Source organism: Mchenga conophoros, linkage group LG13 (assembly GCF_057382185.1).
Source record: "Mchenga conophoros isolate Kocher_MC1m ecotype Shallow Benthic linkage group LG13, M_conophoros_male_GT1.1, whole genome shotgun sequence".
NCBI lineage: Eukaryota > Metazoa > Chordata > Actinopteri > Cichliformes > Cichlidae > Mchenga > Mchenga conophoros.
In genome coordinates this window covers 13,187,913-13,208,737 of record NC_140538.1, presented here as the reverse complement: position 1 = coordinate 13,208,737, position 20,825 = coordinate 13,187,913, and the positions used below count along the sequence as shown (strand labels likewise).

The 20,825-nt window shown below is 38.8% G+C and overlaps 1 protein-coding gene across 2 annotated transcripts; it reads left to right on the top strand.

Annotated features, from left to right (window-relative positions):
* Nucleotides 1-1,737: 1,737 nt before the first annotated feature.
* On the top strand, nt 1,738-9,440 carry ubac2 (UBA domain containing 2). Of its 2 annotated transcripts, none has more exons than XM_085296553.1 (10): nt 1,738-1,952; nt 2,343-2,467; nt 3,489-3,608; nt 4,370-4,476; nt 4,760-4,883; nt 4,976-5,023; nt 7,589-7,697; nt 8,448-8,590; nt 9,064-9,210; nt 9,290-9,440. In XM_085296553.1, exons 1-10 carry the CDS (start codon nt 1,922-1,924, stop codon nt 9,395-9,397), a joined length of 1,062 nt encoding a protein of 353 aa, XP_085152679.1. In that variant the 5' UTR covers nt 1,738-1,921; the 3' UTR covers nt 9,398-9,440. The 2 variants fall into 2 exon arrangements, with proteins under 2 accessions (XP_085152679.1, XP_085152680.1); XM_085296554.1 differs by lacking the exon at nt 1,738-1,952 and adding an exon at nt 2,030-2,253.
* The last annotated feature ends 11,385 nt before the right edge of the window (nt 9,441-20,825 follow it).

The window sequence follows — 20,825 nt, the reverse complement described above, 5'->3', positions numbered from 1 at the left end:
ACACACAAACATATACATACACACATCTCTGTGCTGTTTAATCTGATTATCTTTGATTGAGAACAGGGGCAAAGCAACCTTTTTAGACCTCACTCCTACATCAGTGACAGAGAAGGTCTGAAACACAATTAGCAAGCTGTTACTGAGCTCTGCTTTGCAGTCACATCTGACCACAGGCAGCCAAATAGACCTAATGGGTGGGAACTAACCAATGGGAACTAACACAACTGCATCTGTTGATGATGGGGAAAGTGCAACACTATTAGACAGCTGTTCGCCATATCTTTTCAAATGCACTACGCTTTGGATCGACTGGTTCTGGAGCTATCACACCCAGGCAAGAAGCAATACATACATTTTGATGTCACTAAAACTGGCAGCAATTTGACAATAAGACAAAGCAGGGCCTCTGCAAAGGAAGTCTGGACCTTGACAAGATATGACACTGTGTGCATGACGCCAGATGACCATAAGAAAAAGTCATTAAGCTAGACTTGTGTAGTTACATCCTGCTCAAAGGCCACAGAAGAATTTACATGGGTAGCACTCTTTGAGAAAGCTGAAGTTATAAACATCTGCTGTGCTGCATAAATGCTTATTACATACCTAGGTGACAAGGTTAAAGATCAGACTTCAGGCCTTGATAATCCCCTTGGATTAGTTTATAAGATAACAGCAAGGGGGCACTGTGTAGAAAATACTGCCTTTCTGAGGGTCATCCAGCTGCAGCATCTGTACTGTTGAAATGCCTGATATTTCATCATGGATACAAAAACCCAGTTGTTATTGGAGTAGCTTTTAACCTGAGGATACAGACCTAATGGTTGTCGCTGGCTGATGGAGGTGACCCGGCTCTCAGAGATGGTGTGATATGGGTATTTGAGTATCAATATAGTATATGAGTGCCTTAAAATAAAATTGCTCTTTTGAGCAACATACAGCATTTTCTTATCATAGTAGATGCAAATAAAATTTAATTTAAAACTTTTTAATCTACGAAGCACTTGAAGCAACAGAAAACAGTGAGCTGTGGCATGTCTTCAGGAACTGATGGCAAAACGAATCAGAAAACGCTCACAGAAACGAATGAGTGTGAAGCTGCACTTATAAAAAGGGCATCAGCGACTGCCGTGCATGAGAAGGTTTTCCTGTTTCCAGATTGATAAAACCATGATGGTATTATTTTACTGTGCTTTTACTGAATCTGTTTTATCCCTTTCCTTGGTCTCATAGTAATTGATATATATATGTAAAGAACACAAACTCACTTAATGAAATTGTTAAATGGTTTGACAGACTGAACCCAGCATACACCAGATGGTTACACCAGTTGGTTTGATTTTACTTGATGATTTGCACCGTTTGCATAGTAGGTTTCAATTTCTTCCTACTGGTTGAAGGCTTTTGGTCTCAAAGTGCACAACATCAAATATTAAAAACAGCTTTCTTCCATCAGCTATCAGTCAGATAGACATATTGTAGCTTTCCTACACGATGCTATGTGGATTCTCTAAGCATGTGTTTATCTGTGATCTGTGTATGTATTGAAAATGCACACGTAAGGATGAATGACTCACTACAACAGACCAAACCTGCCTGTGGGTACAAATAAAGTAACCTGAAGCTGAACCTGAATCTGAAGTTCATCCATAAAAATGTCTGAGCAGCGAGACTTCTCCCGGGCTCAACACAGAACAACAGCGACCCCCACAGGACGAATTTCTTTTAACATTTGGGGCTTCTGCGAGAGAAACCTTTTAGCTGTTGTCGGGCTTCCGTAGCGGAGTCCTTTGCCCTGCCTTTCCTTCCACGGTTACAGCATGGATCCTGTCTCCAACTTTATTTCGGTGTTTTAGTGTCACTTTGGCGCTATATTTGGATCGACAGCCGTCGCCTGGACACCGTAACATACCTGGACGTTATGTTCACAACCACCGGTTCTCGTGGCCTTTGTAAGTATCGTGAATTTGCCGTTAAAACCACAGCGAGTCTCAACGGACTACTAGCTTAGCTACCTGACGTTAGCATTGCGCTGTCATTCATTTACTCTGAACGGTATCTATCAGTTAACGCTTCGGTTTGTTCATTAGAACCTTATGTCACACGTTTCCAAGTATTCAGTTTGTTCAGCTAAGGCCTCAAAGTTCAAATAAAGTGAATATTATGCTAACTTCGTAGTACTGAGGTGGCTGTGTGTCTTATGTGTGCCCCGCCTCTGTATACAAATAAGCCCTTCCATCTTCACGACTCTTGGTAATATTTAAAGAATATTAGATAAATCGATGAACAAAGCGACGCTGTACATTGCTGTTAATTATACTGTGTGTGTGTGTCTTTGACAGACAAGGCTCCTCTGTCGAAAAGCCTTCTTCTGGTTCTAAATGGGCTAACTGTGATGCTCACCCTGCTGCCACAGTACCAAGACCTGTTTGTTTACCACCTCCAGGCTATCACACAGGAGCATCAGGTACGGCCCGGCATCTACAAGTGTGTTGGGGGGTGAAACATAGAGGGAACGCTAAAACCAACACCTAGTGCTATCTGATAGTTTACACCAGTGAAACAATAAGGATCCAGGACTAAAGACCCTGAACAAACACACCTTGTCTCGGAGGACAGACACCAGCTTTGTTCTTCTTTCTGAAGTTTTGCTTATAGACTGTCTGCTGAAGAAATCCATTTTGCCTGTTGAACTGCAGAATAAAGCGTGTGGAGTAAATTTCCTGTCCCAAGAATTTGCATGTATCCTGGCGATGCAGAAAATACATAAATGTTGTTTATGCTTGTCCTAATTTGTCACCATATTTGTTTTACACAGCTAATAGAACACAGGTTAAAACAGATTAAGTTTGTAGGTTATTTATCACAAAGAATAATCAGTCAACAAAGTTACTTTCTTACTTTTACTTTCTTAACTGAAAGTTAACAAAGAGATGTCCATGCTTCCTGCTTCAGGGGGTGGGACAGTGTTAAACCTGAATATACTGAGTAGCAAAATGCATAAAAAGATCCCGAAGCAGAAAGCATGGGTTGACAAAGAAAGGTGATATACACTGTTGTCAAGCCTGCTTACACAAACCCTGGTTATGTTGCTCAGTAGTACACCATCAACCATGCAGAAGTGTGTGGTGTGACAGGAATTATCTTATCGTCATATGTAATGACCTGTTATCACGAAACTAAAATTCCCCATTTAGGTCACATGATTACATCTGAGTCTGAGCTTGGGGAGATGTTATTTGCTAAGAGAAGTTGCTAAATGGATTTTGAGTTTGTTTTTTGTTTTTAATAAAACCTTTGTTGGAATTTATGGTAAAATGTACTAGTATTTGGTTCAGAAATGTGAGATAGTATGCCAAATTTGGGACACATATGTATAATATGTGTAATATATACATAAAAGGCATTATTATACAGGGGTTTATTTGTTCTTCGTATGTTTTGGATGCAAGTGTCTGTGTATGACTCTTCCGTCCCTTCTGTTTTAGGTGTGGAGATTATTGTGTGCCAGGCTGGTGTGTCTCGATATCAAGGACTCATTCTGCAGCAGTTTGCTCATTTACAACTTTAGAATCTTTGAAAGGAGGTTTGGCACCAGGAAGTTTGCTGTAAGTATAAAAACTATTGATAGATAAAAACATTTAAGGAAGGAGTGTAACCAGAGATTTAGCTGAACCAGAGTGAAGAGTGGATGGTGCTGTATAAAGCGATTAAAAAATTATTCCCCAAATTGGCTCAGGTGATTAGAGGATTATCAGGGGGTCCTTTTGTCCCTCTGTGGGGGGATACGCCCACTAGGTTTAAATCTGGGACTCTCCACCATTTGACCTTAGAACTGAAGAAGCTTCTCGGATGAGAGGTGAAACGTCTTCAAGCAACTTAAAGAAGTCCAGACGCTTTTCTTTGCAAGCTCCTTTGACTCTCCAAATTAGAATTATTTCATAGATGGGATCATCAGTCAGAATCAGTATGAGTTTCATCTCAGTTTTGAATTCACCTTTTAGGGAAGAAAATGCATAACTTCCTCATTTAGGTGGCTTTGTGTTTGTGCAAATGTTTTTAGACTCATGGGCTGCATATAAAAGAGTGATTTAACATCTCTGTATGAACAGTAAAGATAAATTAGAAGTGCCTTAAACCTCTAGTCTTTGTAATGGCCACCAATAAAAAGAAGCCTGATTGTAGAAGTCTGTGGAAAAGTGAAACTCCCCAGCTGTGACTTTAGATAGAGACCAGGTTTATGGTCTCAGTCACTTTTAACTCATCTTATGTAATACAGTGTGAAGGGTTTTTTTTTTCTTCTTCTTTTTTTTTATAGGTATGTACTGCTCTGATAATCTTATATGGTGCTCTTTTCTCCCTTTACCAGTCGTTTCTTTTTGGTACTTGGTGTCTTTCTGCATTGATGGATTTCTTGCTGGCAGAGGCTTTCCAGTTTCTGTTTTACTATGAAGTGGAAGAACTGCCTTCGGGACTGTAAGTAGACTTTATTATAACGCACGTGCAGCATCACTAAAATAAAAGTAGACTTTTTCAGTTTTATGGCCTGCGACAACAGTTTTCATGACATATTTTGTTTCATCATTCATGATGTATTAGATAATCAGTTTACAATCCACCTCCACAAAAGAGACAATGGCAGTTTTATTTACATACATGTAAACTTAACATAAAAGATCAAAATGCATAAAAATCAATATAAGTTCACAAGGGAGCCCAAACCTCAATCCTCTTGATTTTTCCCTCTCGCCTCCCACAGGCTTGCACCAGTCTTCTCTCTGTTTGTGCCTTTCTACCTGTCGATCCCCAGGATGCCAGTCACACAGGTACTGGGTCGCATCCACATCACCAACAAGTCCCTGGTCTACATAGTAGGCTTACAGGTAAATCCCTATGGACACGTGGAAGTCTGTTTCACTTTTAAGTTTGAATTCTTACTAATCTCTGTTTTATCATCCTGTTCTTTGTGATACAGCTGCTGACTTCCAGCCCTTTTATGTGGCTCCTTGCACTCAGTGGATTGGTGAGTAAATAAATTCTTCTTGTCTTTTGAATGTATATCTAGCATGTGTACCAGCATTTAAAACATAATAAGCTATTCATGACCAGGAGGGATAAATAATGGTGATCATCAAGGACTCTGTGTGCAGTATGAATCAAGGAAATCAAAATCAAAGGATATAAGCATTTCAGTATTAATCAAACAGTTGATTGATTGATTGATTGATTGATTAAAAAATATATATAGTCGTGTGAGAAAAAAAGTCTGCCTACATTCAGTTCCAAGGTTTTAATGTAAGTCTATAATTTATAAGTAGTAACAGATGCTAATCTAAGTGTGAGCACCTCTATAAAGGCAGAAGGTTTGTCAGTGGAGCATTCAGGTGTCTGTTAATACAATGCCATGGAAGAATGACATCAGCAATGATCTTAGAATAGAGAATGTTGCTGCACATCAATATGGGAAGGCAAATGCAAAACGATTTGAAGTCCATCATTCTCTAATGAAAGATTATTCACAAGTGGAAAAAATTTCATACAACAAATTCACCCAAGGTCACATGATACAATGCTCAGAAAAATGACAAAACACCCGAGAGCTAGATCTCAGGGCTTAATAACCATATTAAATGTTAAAGTTTATAACTGTACAGTTTAAAAAACTCAGAAAATATGGCTTCTTTGGAAGAGTTTGCTAACACATCTTTAAAAAAAAAGGCACGGACTACTACAATTTAAGGTCCTGCATAGGCTCCATCTGTCTAAATTGAAGGTTTCAAGGATGTTTCCAGGGGCTGACTCAAGATGTGATCGATGTGGCCAGAATTCTGCCTCATTGTCACATATGTTTTGGACATGTCCTAATATCGCTACCTACTGGTCTAAAATATTTAAAACTCTGTCTGATATTTTTAAAAAACAACTCCCCCCAGACCCAGTAATGGCACTATTTGGTGTAGCTACAGTTAAAAACTTAAATAATAAACAAATTCGTGCTCTGAGTTTTATAACATTGCTTGCAAGACGCCTTATACTTCTAAATTGGAAAAATAAAGCCCCCCCCCCCAACTCATTCTGCTTTATTAAGAGACACAATGTATCATTTACAGTTGGAAAAATTAAATTTTCATTAAGAGATAATGTTAAATAGTTCTACCTAATTTGGCAACCCTTTATAGATTACTTTAATAAGTAAAACTGGGAGGTATGGCCTCCTCCCATATCTGCTCCAAGATTATATATATGGGTCTACGCAGGTGTTGTTTTTTTTTCTTTTTTTTTTCTTTTTTTTTGGGGGGGGGGTTCGTTTGTTTTGGGTTTTTTTTTGTTTTTTTTTTTCCCCTCTCTCCCTCCTTTGAATATACTTATTTAGGATAATAAATGTGTGTGTATAGACATAGATATGATTGTTTATATAATGGTAGTTATATTTTATGTAAAAAGGATGGGGAGAGGAAGGAAGGGAAGGGGGAAAAGAGGGGAGGGGAAGGGAAAAGGGGAAAATAGAAAAAAAGAAAAAAAAAACTATGTCAATGTAAATGAGATATATACTTTGTTGCCTGATTTGAATAAAGAAAAAAAAAGACATGTTAGCAGAGCTTGTGTTTGCAAAGTTGCATCTAAAACAAAGACTGCTGGAGCAATGTTCTGTGGACAGACAAGAGCAAAGTGGAGATGTTTGGCCATAATGCACAGTTCCACATTAAGCAAGTATCAAACACAGCATACACGTCTCATTCCAACTCTCAAATACAGTGGTAGAGGGGTGATGATTTGTTTTGTTGACCATCAAGTCTTCTGTATACCAAAGTATTCTAGAGTCAAGTGTGAAGCTATCTGTCCAACTGCTAAAACTTAGCTTAGCTAACTGTGTCAGGCAACAAGAGCGTGTTCCCAAAGTACAGCAATCACCAACAAATTGGCTGAAAAAGAAAAAAATCAAGGGGTCGCAATGGTCCAGTTAAAATCCAGACCTCAACTTAATTGAAATGCTGTGGCAGGATCTTGGAGAGAATACTCACAAACCTCGATGGACTGAAGAATCATTGTAAAGAAGAGCTTCCCAGAAATCCTCTGCAAGGAAGTGAGAGCCTGAGCTATTGAATCATGATATGGGATTTTTTTTTCAGACACTGGTTCTCCATTTTGGCTTAAGTTTTGTTAAATAAATAATGATTAGGTGTAATATGACACACGTTCTTCATCTCAGGCTGTATTATTATGATTTTCTTTATGCCTAAATCCTTGGAATAAAAAAAGGGGAGGTGACTGTCTTTTTCACATTACAGGGTTTTAAGATTTGGAAAGCTGATTAGACCAAGCAAAGCTTTTGAAGACATGATCATAGACTTTGACATCTTATCACTAAAGCAACTGAGGAAAATAAACAAAGGATTTATTGGAGAGGCACATTTTTTTTATTTTTTTATTTTTAACTCGAGCTTTACTTACTGCCCTATACTAGTTTATATCTGTGGAAGCACTTAATATTGTTCCTTACTTTCTACTGTGTAATTTAATCTTTATTCAGTAAAGATTGCTATTTCTGTATTATGTCCACATGTGCTTTTATAAATATGCCTTTCAGATCTCAGGTGGACTATACCACTCCAGTGTCCTACGGTTACAGAAGATCCTGTTTGTCCCCATCTGGGTGTCTCGTATTGGACAATATATTCTGGAGCCAGTCTTTTCAAGTGAGTCCATCCTTTCGTAATAACAACAAACACAAATCCTGTCTAAATCCCTTTTACAAGGACGAGAGTTGCAGAGCCTGACGTGGGGTTGTTGTCTCTTTCTGCCTGACTTAATGATAATAATAATATACATACCTTTTAGGCATTTGACTAGTGCTGTGACACAGAGTGACTTAAAATGATAAGATGTACCGCTGTCACTGTTGGCTAATCTTTTTAACTGCTGGTTAAAAAGATTTTTACCTCTCAGCTATAAAAGGCTGATGGGATATTGTCGTCAGCTCACCAATCTATGAACTCATAGATTAAGTTTTATTAAATAATGTGTGAACAGATGGAGTTAAACCAAAAATGAGCTTTTTATGTTAATGTGCAGATTACTTTTACCTCTTAAAACATTTCCTCGATAGATTACTTACCTTTTTAATGTTCTGTTTTAAGTAGCTCTTCCTTTCTAATCCCTAATGTCCCGCTCACTGATTTTTAAGCCTTTTAGAGTGCTTATCAGCCTCAAAATAGTCAGTGCTTAACAATGTCAAATTCCCTAACTGAACTATTGTTCCCTGACTGAAGTGAAACATGATAATAGTAATCTAGTTTGTTCACCACTATATAGGATATGAGGTCCTGAAACCTCTTAGAAAAACTGAATTTGTGCTAAATGATCCTTCATAGCACTTATCCACTCGTGTACAGATATGTTATGATATTTTTAAGACAAATCTGTTGTTTATATCTGTGTTTGTCAAGGCTCCCAACCTACCAGCGAGACACCTCTGGGGATGGGTGCCACTCTTGACGTTCAGAGGCAGCAGAGGATGGAGCTGCTCGACCAACAGCTGCTACTGGCCGAGTACAACGAGGCCAGGACGAATGCCAGACAACAGCCACAGGTAGATGCACACAAAGACTTAAAACTGAACCTATGCATAGACCACCCAGTTTCTCAGATATTGATTTTGCTTCTAAGGCCACATGACAGTATGCGATACAGCAATGAAAGAAAGAGGGAAGCATGCTTACAGTTACGGTTGTAGTCAGACATTTAACCATGATCATTTAGGTAGGTAGTTGCACAAATTTGAAGTTATTAAAGTTCCTGTGTAGCGTCTGTAGGGTCCAGATATCAACTCATGCTACCAGTAGTGACACTGAACTTAGCCAAATGCAGAGCTAGTGAAAAAGAGTCAGAAAACATGAGAAGAGGAACATTTTTTAAGTCATTAAGGATGTATGCTATACAATCACTGAGCTATCAGAGTATCTGACAGATATCTGATATTGGTATTCAATTGGTTCTTGTCTAGATGGAAGTGATTAGTATTACAAAGTATTAGATACTGCTTTTGTCTGTGTATTTGTGCAGAGCGGGTTGCTACAGTGGACAAGGTTATTCCCTTCACTGAGACACAGAGGACAGAACCGCGTCCCGGTGCAGCCCCGTCCTCAGCCTCAAGCCCACCAATCCACACAGCCACCTTTTCTGGACAACTCCCCTGTAGCAGAAGAACAGGTAGACGTTTACTTCAGTGTTCCTGTATGTGTGTGTTTCTGTGCTTAAGTTTGAGCTGGTTTTATCTTGTGTCCTACAGGTTGCACGTTTAGTGGAAATGGGCTTTTCCAGGATCGATGCCCTCGAGGCGCTCAGAGCTTCAAATAATGACATTAATATGGCAACAAACTTCCTCTTGCAACACTGAGGGAAGCAGCTCAGTGAGGGGAAAGAGGTGACAGAAAGAGAAAGCAGGAACCAAAGCAGACGAGCGAAAAGCTAAGCAGAAAGCAAATAATTCAGAGTCGAAGAGAATAAATAAAGGAAAGGAGACGACAAAGAAAATTTGTACAGATTATATGAAGGCAGTGTCACTGCTCCCCTGAAGCAGTGTTAGGCTGCCCCAACAGGAGCTGAGCCTGATAGCAGGCTGATGAATGAAGTGTGAAGCACAGAGTGGATGTCATTTGCGTCATCGCTTTCTGATGGCTGTTGTAGTGTGAAACAGACGTCATTGCTCAAGGAAGGTGAGTCAGGCCTCTAACTTAACAAGATGCCTGAAAAAAAAACTAAACAAAACACAAAAATCAAACAAGTCAAGAGCTTTTCTAAGAGTACATCTTAAAAATAACATTCTCCAGTCCATTGGTGGAAATAAAAGGTAGACTACTTCTTTCAAACAGAGTTGACAAATCAGCTGCCATCTCACAGGCCAACATATACAGTAGCTATGTAAAATACAGTTTGTATCCCAATGTTTTGTCCGGTGTATCCAGAGTTCTAGATGTTGATAATTGGTTAGAAGTGAAAAGGGAAAAAAGTGCAAGATTTTTGTGCACTAAATGATCAGCTGTGCTGCTGTCATTTTATTTTATTTTCATGCTGGCAAAATTAAAATAAATTAGTGGGGACTCTGGAGAAAAAACTACATGAACAATATAACCTACTAAACAATGATTTAACTACACAGGTTTTACTTTTTTACTTTGGCAGTGTTTCATGGAAGTAACAGATTGCAACCCTTTCCTGCTTGAGATGTTTTAACAAAGCAGTTAGCCTGACTGAGAGATACTTAAAGAGCCAAACTCTTGTGGGGTTGGCTGGTTTCGCCCATTTTAACTCTACAAGTACTGTACAGTGTTGTGGACAGACGGGCTGTTTGCTGGCTACATGGGCTATCTCAGGGTCCCTGAGGAGACTTTTCTGTTAATGACATAATCTCAATCACATGCGAGTGCACCTACACAGACACACAGAAGGCCTTCAAGGAGGTCATGTTTCATGCCCTTGACCATTTTTGTTTCTTTATTTCATGCTCTTGTATGCACAAACACATTGAAGGGTTATTTATTGTGTCTTAACTGAGTCTTCTTTTTTTTTCTCGCTGCCAGCACATCTGTCTAATTCAAACTAAGTCTTAGAAGTCGGTTCATATTTATTATGCAATATCATGGCGAGAGGTTTAAGGCGACTATGTGTTGCATAGTCACTAATTTTGTGTATATAAATATACATGCAAGAGAAGTAATACTGCATCAGCAGTATATCGATTTCAAAGATGGATGCTAGTTTTATATTTTGTGCATAATAATATTGATAATATATGACCACTGAGAAGAGTCATTTGTGTTTGTATTTTTGGAGAGTGATTTAAAAATATATGGATGTGATGACAGAATTGTTGCATGGTCAACTTTTTGATGGACTGTAATGAATCATGTTTGGTCTGTCAAATAAATCAACTTGATGATGGAATTATGTGTTATGGTGATGAGTATTTACCTTTAAAAAATAAAAATAAAACAAGCCTGTGTTTAAAACGAGTCATAAGTTGACGAAACATTAATCCTAAAATGACATTTAAGTGTTTAGTTTGGTTTGTTGGAGTCATTAAACCATTTTTAACCCATATAACCCACATTATAACAATTTAATCTATGTAACAATTGTCGCACCATTCTCTGTAATCCCTAGACATGATTGTGTGGAATGATCCCAGTGGCTCAGTTGTTTCTAAAATAGAGTGAAATTGAAACTGTATGCCACATTCATCAGGCTTTTCTGAACATGTCTATGTCCCTAAAAGGCCGATTACATATTTCCATCAATGAGTAGCTGAACAGGTGGACAAAGTGGCCAGAAAGCATACATTATGCATTTATTGTGGGCTTAACAGTGGATTGCTATTAGGTAATAATGCTACTTTTTAACACATGATGACAGCCTTTTGCCAAGATGATACATGGGCTCAGTTATCTGCTAAAAAAAACAAAACCTCGTATTTATTTTCACTGTTTTGAGTTTGTAATTTCACTTCCTCTTGAGGTATCAGTTTCTTTTTTTTAGTAGCACAAAAAGCAAAAGGAACAAAAGAGAATTAAGGGAGGCATGCATGAGTGGTTTGCAAAATATAAGCCATTATACATTACAAGCTAAAGCAGAAATAATGTGATTTATAAAGATCAAAATTCAGGGTTAAGATTTCTATCCTTTTGTGCATATTAGAGCAACTGTGCTGTAACTGTACATAGCTTTTATTTTTTTTTAATGAAGATCAATATATATCACTTAGCTAGATGCTCAATAGGAAACCCCCAAAGTGACTGCAGCAGATATTACTTAAAATCATTCAACTGCAATCTAACAATACGCAATTCAAAAACGTTTATTCTTTTTTAAAGGTGGTCATAATTGCTGTTATTGATTTTTTTTAATGTACCTCCCCATGATAAGCTTCATTTGATCACTAGATGGAGACATCGAGTCAGACCCGTGGTGTTGTTATTGCCAGTTAGTTCTCTGCCACACCCACCCGCTCCCATTAAGTAGACAGCTCCAGCAGACAGGCTCGCTCCAGGGTGACTGAATATCAATGCAAAGAAAATATGCACGTCTTCACACCAAAGAGTTTTAAAATCACACAGTTCATCAACTAATAACTAAAATAAATAAATAAAAATAAAGGACAGATTATACTTTGGGCCACCTAAATTTCTCACCACACGTTTATTGGACTTGAAATCCCATCAGAAATATTGTAGAGATGCCATTTAAAAAAACCACAAAACAAAACAAAAAACCCGAAAGACCTCCTGAGCTCACAGTGACACAGTTTTATTCAGCCTCAGCTGATATATATAAACCAGTCAAGCGGTGCGACTTTTAATGGCTCCTGAATTGAAAAGCTGCTTAAACCTCAGTGATTGAGATCTCTTTGTGCTACTGAGGTTTAATTAAAGACAATGATTAATAAGAAACAAAACTTCACGGACAACCAGCCTCATTATGGAGATCCTTTTGTGAAATGCCCATTTAATGCACAACATTAATCACGCATTGTTTATAATCTGGAGTTTTGGGAGATTTTTTTTTTTTTTTTGCTTTGATCTCATATGTTTATATTAAAAACCCCGCTTTTAGCCAGGAAGATCAGCAGCAATAGTAACAGAAAGATGACGTAGATCATAGCTACATTCAGGGGGTTTCTCCTTGTCTGGCAGGAAAACCACTACCATTTATAGTACAGCTGACTGTGACCTTGAAGCATCAGCAGTTGTGTGGGGATATTTGTCATTTCAGTTAAGCTGCCTGTGACTCTGTTAAACAATGCCTACTCTATTGTACATCATGATATACTTTAACTTTATGATAGGCTGTAATAGGAGCAGAGTCAGCTGTGTCCTTGTGTTACTGCAACTGCAGCTGCAAGTTTTAGTTGGTTATTGGTGCAGATTAGCTTTTCAGGTAAATTGCAATAAGCATTGGGATACAGACATAGAGTTAAATGCATTGATTGCCTTGTTAGAGTTGAATGAGAACATTGATACCACTCTTTACTCTGTTGGTTTAGTAGCTAAAACAAAGAAAGACTGAAAGTGCTGCCACCTCCACTGAGTAAATAAAAACAATGATGTTTGAAGATGACATTGTGACTTAAAATGAGAGTATGGAGCAGGTGGAAGAGACCCTGGAAATGTGGAGGTATGCTCTGGAGAGAAAAGGAATGAAAGTCTGTTGAAGCAAAACAGAATACAGTTTTATGTGTGAATGAGAGGGAGAAAGGTGTATCATTGAAACTGCAAGGGGTAGAGGTAGTGAAGTTAGAAGAGTTTAAATACCGGGGGCAAACCATTTAAAGCAATGGACAGTGTTAGAGAGAGGTGAAAGGCAGGGTGGAGTGGGTGGAGATGAGTGCCAGGGGTGATTTGTGACAGAAGGATGGCAGCAAGAATTAAAGCAAAGGTTCACAAGATGGTAGTGAGACCTGCTAGGATGTATGATTTGGAGACGATGGCATTAACAAAGAAACAGGAGGCCATGCTGGAGGTGGCAGAGTTGATTTTCAGTGTGATCAACCAGAATGGACGGGATTAGAAATAAGTATAGAGGGATGGCCAGGTTAAGTTGTTCAAAAATGAAGTTAGTAAGATTGTTTGTTTTGCAGAGGAAGGATAGTAGATATACTGGGGAAAGGATTTTGACTATGGAGCTGCCAGACAGGAAGAGGAAGACCACAGACAATATTCATGGGTGTAGTGAACAGTATTGGTCAAGTTACTTGAAAAAAGTAATCAGTAACTAATTACTGATTACTTCCCCCAAAAAGTAATCCCGTTACTTTACTGATTACTTATTTTCAAAAGTAATTAATTACTTAGTTACTTAGTTACTTTTTAAAAACACGATTTACAACCTGAAGAGGTGATAAAGCGATAGAGCTTTCAGCCCAATTCTACTTTTTCTGCATAATCCATCATACAAAATGTAATCAAATGGAAAAGTCTCTTTTTAAAACTTGTTTTATCAGTTTTAATCTTTTAACTTTATGCATCAAGCAAAAATTTAATTATATGCAACATTCTCTGACTTGAATAAATTAGTTTAACATTTAAACCTATTTTCTACACATTCCAGCACATAAAATAAAATATTTTTTGTGTTTACACTCACTCTTTCAAATAGATGCAAGTAAAACACAGCAGAAAATAAATAAAGTCAAAGACTCAGCGGTCCTTTTGCTCTATTTTCACCTGTAAAGCAGGACTGCGGTAGGCGGAGGTTTACCTTGGTGCAGGTGTGCCGCGGTCAGTTGCGCATTACGTCGTTGCGCACTCGGTGCTTGCTTGGAAGTTTAGGGGGTTTTTTTCGCTGTAAAAAGAAGTTTTCTTCCCACGCACAGCGGACACTAATGTTTTTGTCACTTTTTATGGAATCAAACTCAAAGTAAGGTCAGTACTTCCATGCTTTAAACGCTGCACGCTCATACTCTCTCCCACAATCGATATGTGATCCATTGTTGATCTGCACACAGCTGTTGTCACTAACGGCGCACTCGCTTACGTCACTGTCGTGAGACGTTCTCGCAAAAAAAATCATGGTTTAGTAACGCAGTAACGCAGCGTTCCTACGGGAAGTAACGGTAATCTAATTACCGTTTTTGCAATAGTAATCCCTTACTTTACTCGTTACTTGGAAAAAGTAATCAGATTACAGTAACGTGTTACAAGTAACGCGTTACTGCCCATCTCTGGTAGTGAATGAGGAGAGAGAGGAGGACACTAGGGATGGGGTGAGATGGAGGCAGCAGATCTGGTGTGGTGACTCCTAAAGGGAGTCATTGAAAGAAGAGTGATCCAATTTGTGTCACTACATAGCTTTGGAAACTGTAAAAAGCAAAGATAGAGGGTCTATTTTTTCTACATTTTTACATCAGAAAGCATTATGTGGTTACAAGAGATATAAATAGTTGTTCGAACTGATAATATAATTCAATTCAATTTAGGGTCTTCATGACAAAGACATTACCCAAAGCCTGCCATACCACACTGAAGCAGGTTGCTTCGGCAAAGCTGTGCTGATGTGTTTCTTTGATTTAGGACAGCAGCATAGTTCTGTAATGACAGACAGATTGAATGTGTAAAACTGAAACTGAGACATACTTTACTATTTCTTTTTCCTCAAGACACCTCAGGCATTTTGTCACGTTGTCTAAATTAATTCAGAATACACTTGTTCTCATTCACACTTGAACAATGAACAATTCAGAGCTACTTAATAATCCAGCAGTTTCACAGGTCAGCCCCACTGGAGATCAGGTTATGTTATATGTGATCCATGACCTAAAATGGGTTTGACAGTAATGTAAAAGTAATGCCTAGTTTTAGACCTAATAAATCCTATTTTTGTTAAAAAATAAAAACAACAACAAACAAACAGTGACCAGGCTTCTGCAGGAAAATAGCTAACGTCACTTTGTAGAAGTGAAAAATTAATATAAAACACACACACACACACACACGCAATAAAGCTGTGTAGGAGAGCAACCTGACCCATTTTTTTAATTACTGGATTCATCCAGTTCAAATTAATTTATTTATGGGGAGAAAGGGCATTGTTTACCCACTAACGTAATGTGTTAGCGTTTATGTTTCGGCGTGACTGAATTGGTTGCTGATGGCCCGCGTGTATCACTTCAAACACCCAGAGGCCATCACCAGCTCTACCGATGTCTCCGTTCTGTTGCCATGGTGAGTGCATGCCGTTTTGTGTGGTTGCCATGGGGACCCCGTATTACAGCCCGCTGCCTGCTCTCTTCATGTTTCTGCACGATCATTTGTATGCCTCCTGTAGGCTAATGCTTTAACAGACATGCACAGGGAAGTGCCCTGAGGGAGCGCCTTCTGCAGAAACACGCCCAGGTATCCCTGACGTTGTTTAAGATGAAGCTAAAAAAAAAAGGGAGGTTGGGGGGATGGAAGTGTCTCACTGTGACTTTGCATGTCTCATAACTAAAATATGAAATATCAGCTGTATGAGTGTAATGTTATACAGAACAATGCTGTCTCTTTTTCTTTCCCACTTGCCAGTCCATCATTATGGAAGGCAAGAATGCCAAATGTCTCCCACTAATATGGTAATAATATTCAAGCTTATGCGCTTTGAGATAATGACATCATTTATTTGCTTGTTTCCCTCTAACAAAAAACACTGACCATGTCTTGTGCACTTGCTGCTTGATGTGTCTTTGCAGCAGTACTGCACGTACTCGTGTATGTCTGCCTGCATGTACGCACTTGAGTGCTCCGCGCACCACATGTGAGATTGTTCTCATCTCATTCCTAGGGCAGAGAGTGAGCGGCAAAGGCCACTGATGTTCTGCTCTAGTCTTTTTTTTTTTTTTTTTTGGAAACTTCATAGTTAATGGGGCACAACTGTGTACCTGCCTGCAGGCTATTCAGAGGTTTGGCATTTCACTTTCATTGTGTGCTTGGTCCTGTGTGCCACTTATGGTCTGTTTAGTCTGTGCTTGTTTTGGTTACGTCAAAAGAAAAGCAATCTTCTTTAATCATTAGGGCTCGGCTAGGTTCACATTGGAATCTGTGGTTTTGTTCGACCTGTTTTTCATCTTCTAGCCATGATGACAGCTTGTTGTTGTGCAACTTTTTCCCCCCCTTTTTTCTTTTGCTTTGGTTTGTTGACATCGCTCAGTACAGCTGCACCTGGACCTGACCAAGCCCAATTATAAGAAACCCCACAAAATCCAGTAATTTGCAACCATGGGATACAAAAAACCAGTAAAAAACACCATTTACACCATTTACTCTGTCTTCAGTCACATGTGACTAGCAGCTTTCACTGAATCGAGCTTATTCTTATTCATGTCTACAAGTTTCGTCCTTCCTCTGGGGCAGATGAACAGCATTTGTGTTTTGCTGAAGGCATGATCATCTCCCCTTTTTATAGTGTGACAGGGAGGAGATTAATTTGAGGTGACACCTAGATAAACATGTGCAGGAAAATTCATATTACAACCATGCGTGTTTTTAAACTGGTGGAGAAAAATACATGCAGGCACAGGGAGAACATGCAAACCTTGATTACACCACCATTTGGTTAAGTGGTGATTGTATATTGGCCATAGCTGTGAATATAAGTGGTTGTCTGTCTTTATGTTGGCCCTATGATAGACTGGCAGCCTATGCAAGGTGTAAACCATCTCTCATCCAGTGATTGCTGGGATTCACTCCCCATTACAATAAATTGGATGAGTGGCTACGAGAATAAATGGATGCATCAGAATTAGCTTTTAGGTTTTTTTCCCCCCACCACCTGAAAATGCAACTGTCCTACACAGTGTCGTCTAAAAATTCGGAGCTTTTTCTGTTATTTCTTTTCACTATATTTTACCTAGAGCTGGGCGATAGAACGATAACGATATGTATCGCGATATAACTTTTACTCGATAGAGAAATTAAGCTATCGCGATAGACCTCGCCGCTCTTGTCCTCAAAAAAAAAAAAAAAAAAAAAAAGGTCAGCCAATCCAAATTAAGTAGCGCAGAGCCGAACCAATCACAGCCGCAGCGTCACGTCGCGTGACTTGTTACCGTATAGCACAAGTGCCAAGCCGCACGTGTGTTTGTTTGGGAAGCAGCCAGCGGGTAATGGAGCCAGCGCGTAATGGAGGAAATGAGTGTGCCGACTAGAAAAATCAACCGAGCGTGACCGAAAAGAAAACAGATGATGGTTCCAATGCCGGAGAGATTGTTGAACGGAAGAGCCATAGAAGTTCCGTAGTGTGAAGGTATTTCGGCTATTTCAAGTCTGACAAAAAACAGAGTAGCGTGCACTGCAAATTGTGCCGAAAGCAAGTCTGGAAATACAATAAACTGGTGCATGCGTCACACTGTGCGCCACGTTATTGTTTCGGTGAAATGAATTTCTACAATACTGTTACTGTTAATTCTACTCTCTGCAGTGTTTAAATGCTTACATATACACACAGTTACTGTCCCTCCACACATACGACTCTGTTCTGCTTCTATGCCCCAGCTTTGTTTACTTTTTCCCACCGAGGCTTCTAGACTTCTGATTGGCCAGCATTTCGGCACGGTTAGGAATCTAGCGCCACCTGCTGCTTTGGCATGTTCATAGCAGCGTTTTCCTTCATTTCTGCCTTTATGTGTGGACGGGATTATTTTTTAAAACGAAAACGGAAAATCTCCGTTTTCAAAAATACCCGTGTACGTAGCCTCAGTCTCTGACTGGAAGCGCTAATTCGTCATTCGGCTTTTGTCAGACTAAAGTAACTGTTAAAACTGTTTGAAAAGCTAAGCTATACAACAAGGAGAGATTGAGAATTTCCTTTTAGTTCTCAGTTTATTTGATATTGACAAAAGTTAGTCAGTTTTGTCTGTTCTTCTGTAAAACAAACTAAGATTTATTTTTAGAATTAATATTTTGTTTCTAAGTGGAATTGACAATTTAGTCTGTTTCGTTTGTTCTATTTTGAAACTTAAACGCTTTAGCGGCTGCCTTTTGTGTAGTTTGCAATATTTGCCTTTATTTATCTGAAAAAGTCTCATGTTCCTTAAGTACATCTACCCTGTTGAACTTATTATGGGGAATAAATATTTAAATAAAAACAAGCTGCTGATTATTTCACATTTTACTTGTGAGCAACGGCACATTTAAATCTTACAAATATAGTTATTTGGCTTATATCGTGATAGATATCGTTATCGCCTGAAATGAAAAAAACATATCGTGATATGAAAAAATCTCATATCGCCCAGCTCTAATTTTACCCACAATGAATTTCTAATACACCACAGACACGCTCAATAAATCTAACATTTGCTGGATGTTGACCAGCATGGAAACACTGTGTGGTACTCTCTTGCTAATTTATAAACTATACCTTGCTCTTTCAGTGCCCCTGCACAGCACTGAATACACTCCCAGGAATCTCTTGGTGTCCTCTGACCTTTAGTTAGGTTCACTTCCTCTGTAATTGTACACACACAAGGTATGGCATGAAGGCATGCTTCCTGCGTGAGTGCATTTATTTTTATGCATCTGTGCATGAGTGCATGCTTGTGTGTACGTGTGCGTGTGTGTCTATAAATATGATGAACACAAAGTTCCCATTCATGCTTGTAGTTAAGGTGAAGGTGTTAAGCTGATGAAAGCTTTCTTTTCCGCTGCTTCTCTCAGTAAACTCATACACAAACACAGCAGATCCATTACATCCGGTCTAAAACCAACTTCACTAAACAGTTCCAACATTGTCCTGACTGTGGAAACGTTCAGCTGTCAGTTCATTTATCATGGAAGCTTAGAGCTGATCCTGGTTTCTTTCTGCACAACTAATAAACAGCAGGAAGATGTTCTCTTGACTGAACAGCAATCGGTGAGGCCATCTCAGCAAACCTCTCTCCTTCTACTCTCTCATGTGTTTTCTGCCTACTCATTACTTAAACCTACCTGTGTTTGTGCTCCATCAGTCTTTCTAAGTAGTGCTAATTGGAAATTCATGCTGCCACCATCATGCTTAAGTCAGTGCAGCCTGCAGCAGCTCTACCTTCAGGGCATAAAAATATTGTTGACCTATGTTACAGGAAATCAGATGATAGAAGTAAAAATTTCAAGCAAAACATGGAAGAGGGTCTGAAATCTCTTGATCAAACTAATTTTAGTCATGTAATTCACATGAAACCTTATACATCACATTTCAGGATAAAGTGCAGGTGATAACGAAAGTACGCCCTCAGGTCCTTACAAGATCTTAAAATTAGGTCATTCCAACCACAGATGGACAGCAACACATGGCATAGCAGTGTGTGGAAAACTGAGTACATCCTCAATGCTTTCACAGTAATTACAAGGGTAAGTAGCAGCCAGGTGCTGCTAATCAAATCCACTTGATTAGGTGATCATCACAAATGTAAGCACCTCTATAAAGGTACAAGTTTTGGCAGTTTGCTGGCCTGGACCATTCAGGTGTGTGTTGATACTGTATCAAGAAGGAAAGACATTAGCAGTAATCTTACAGAAGACATTTTTGCTGCCCATCAGTGTGCGAGTTTGCAAACAATTTAAAGTCAGTCATTCTAGGATGGCAAAGATTACATAGAGGTGGAACATTCAAGACATTTACCAATCTTTTCAGGAGTGGATGTCCCAGAAAAGGTCAGATCAGGTAATGCTCATAGAAACTGAAACTACCACAGAAACAACTGAAAGAGAATCTGGGTTTTGCATTGTCATAGTCAGTCCAGACCTCAATCAGTGCTATGGTGGGACCTTAAGAGAGCTGTGCATGAATGCCCATAAACCTCAGTGAACCGAAGCAACTGTATTTTGGCCTAGTTTTTTGTTTAATAATGTAATATGTGGTTTTAGAGCCTGATGAGGACCAGATAATATTTTTATTAAGTGTAGGAAGTAGAGATGGCACGATACCACTTTTTTATGTCCGATACCGATACCGATATCATAAATTTGGATATCTGCCGATACCGATATGAATCCGATATAGTGTTTTTTAATCAACAAAACTGTTTTTTAAATATCTTGCTGCATTTTGTATAAGTTCATACTCAAGTTTAAAACAACAACTACACTAAAGCTATTCTGTTATACCTGTATGCAAAAAAAAATATTTCATAGTTCAGCAATACTGATCAATCTAATAAACTTAAACCTACACCATCCTCCCTATTCTGGTATTTTAAAGAGTACTTAGCATAAATATTAAGCAACCTAACTAATAGGGTTCCAACTCCCAGCAACAACAAAAATAAAAAAATAAAAAATAGGGACCCACCCCTCACGCTCCACCTCATGATGCTTAAT

Excerpts from the sequence above, each read along its gene's own strand:
- ubac2 (XM_085296553.1), top strand. The coding sequence starts at position 1,922 with ATGTTCACAACCACCGGTTCTCGTGGCCTTT. Across the intron at positions 1,953-2,342 it reads CACCGGTTCTCGTGGCCTTT|ACAAGGCTCCTCTGTCGAAA; the intron begins GTAAGTATCGTG and ends TGTCTTTGACAG. Across the intron at positions 4,477-4,759 it reads GAAGAACTGCCTTCGGGACT|GCTTGCACCAGTCTTCTCTC; the intron begins GTAAGTAGACTT and ends CGCCTCCCACAG.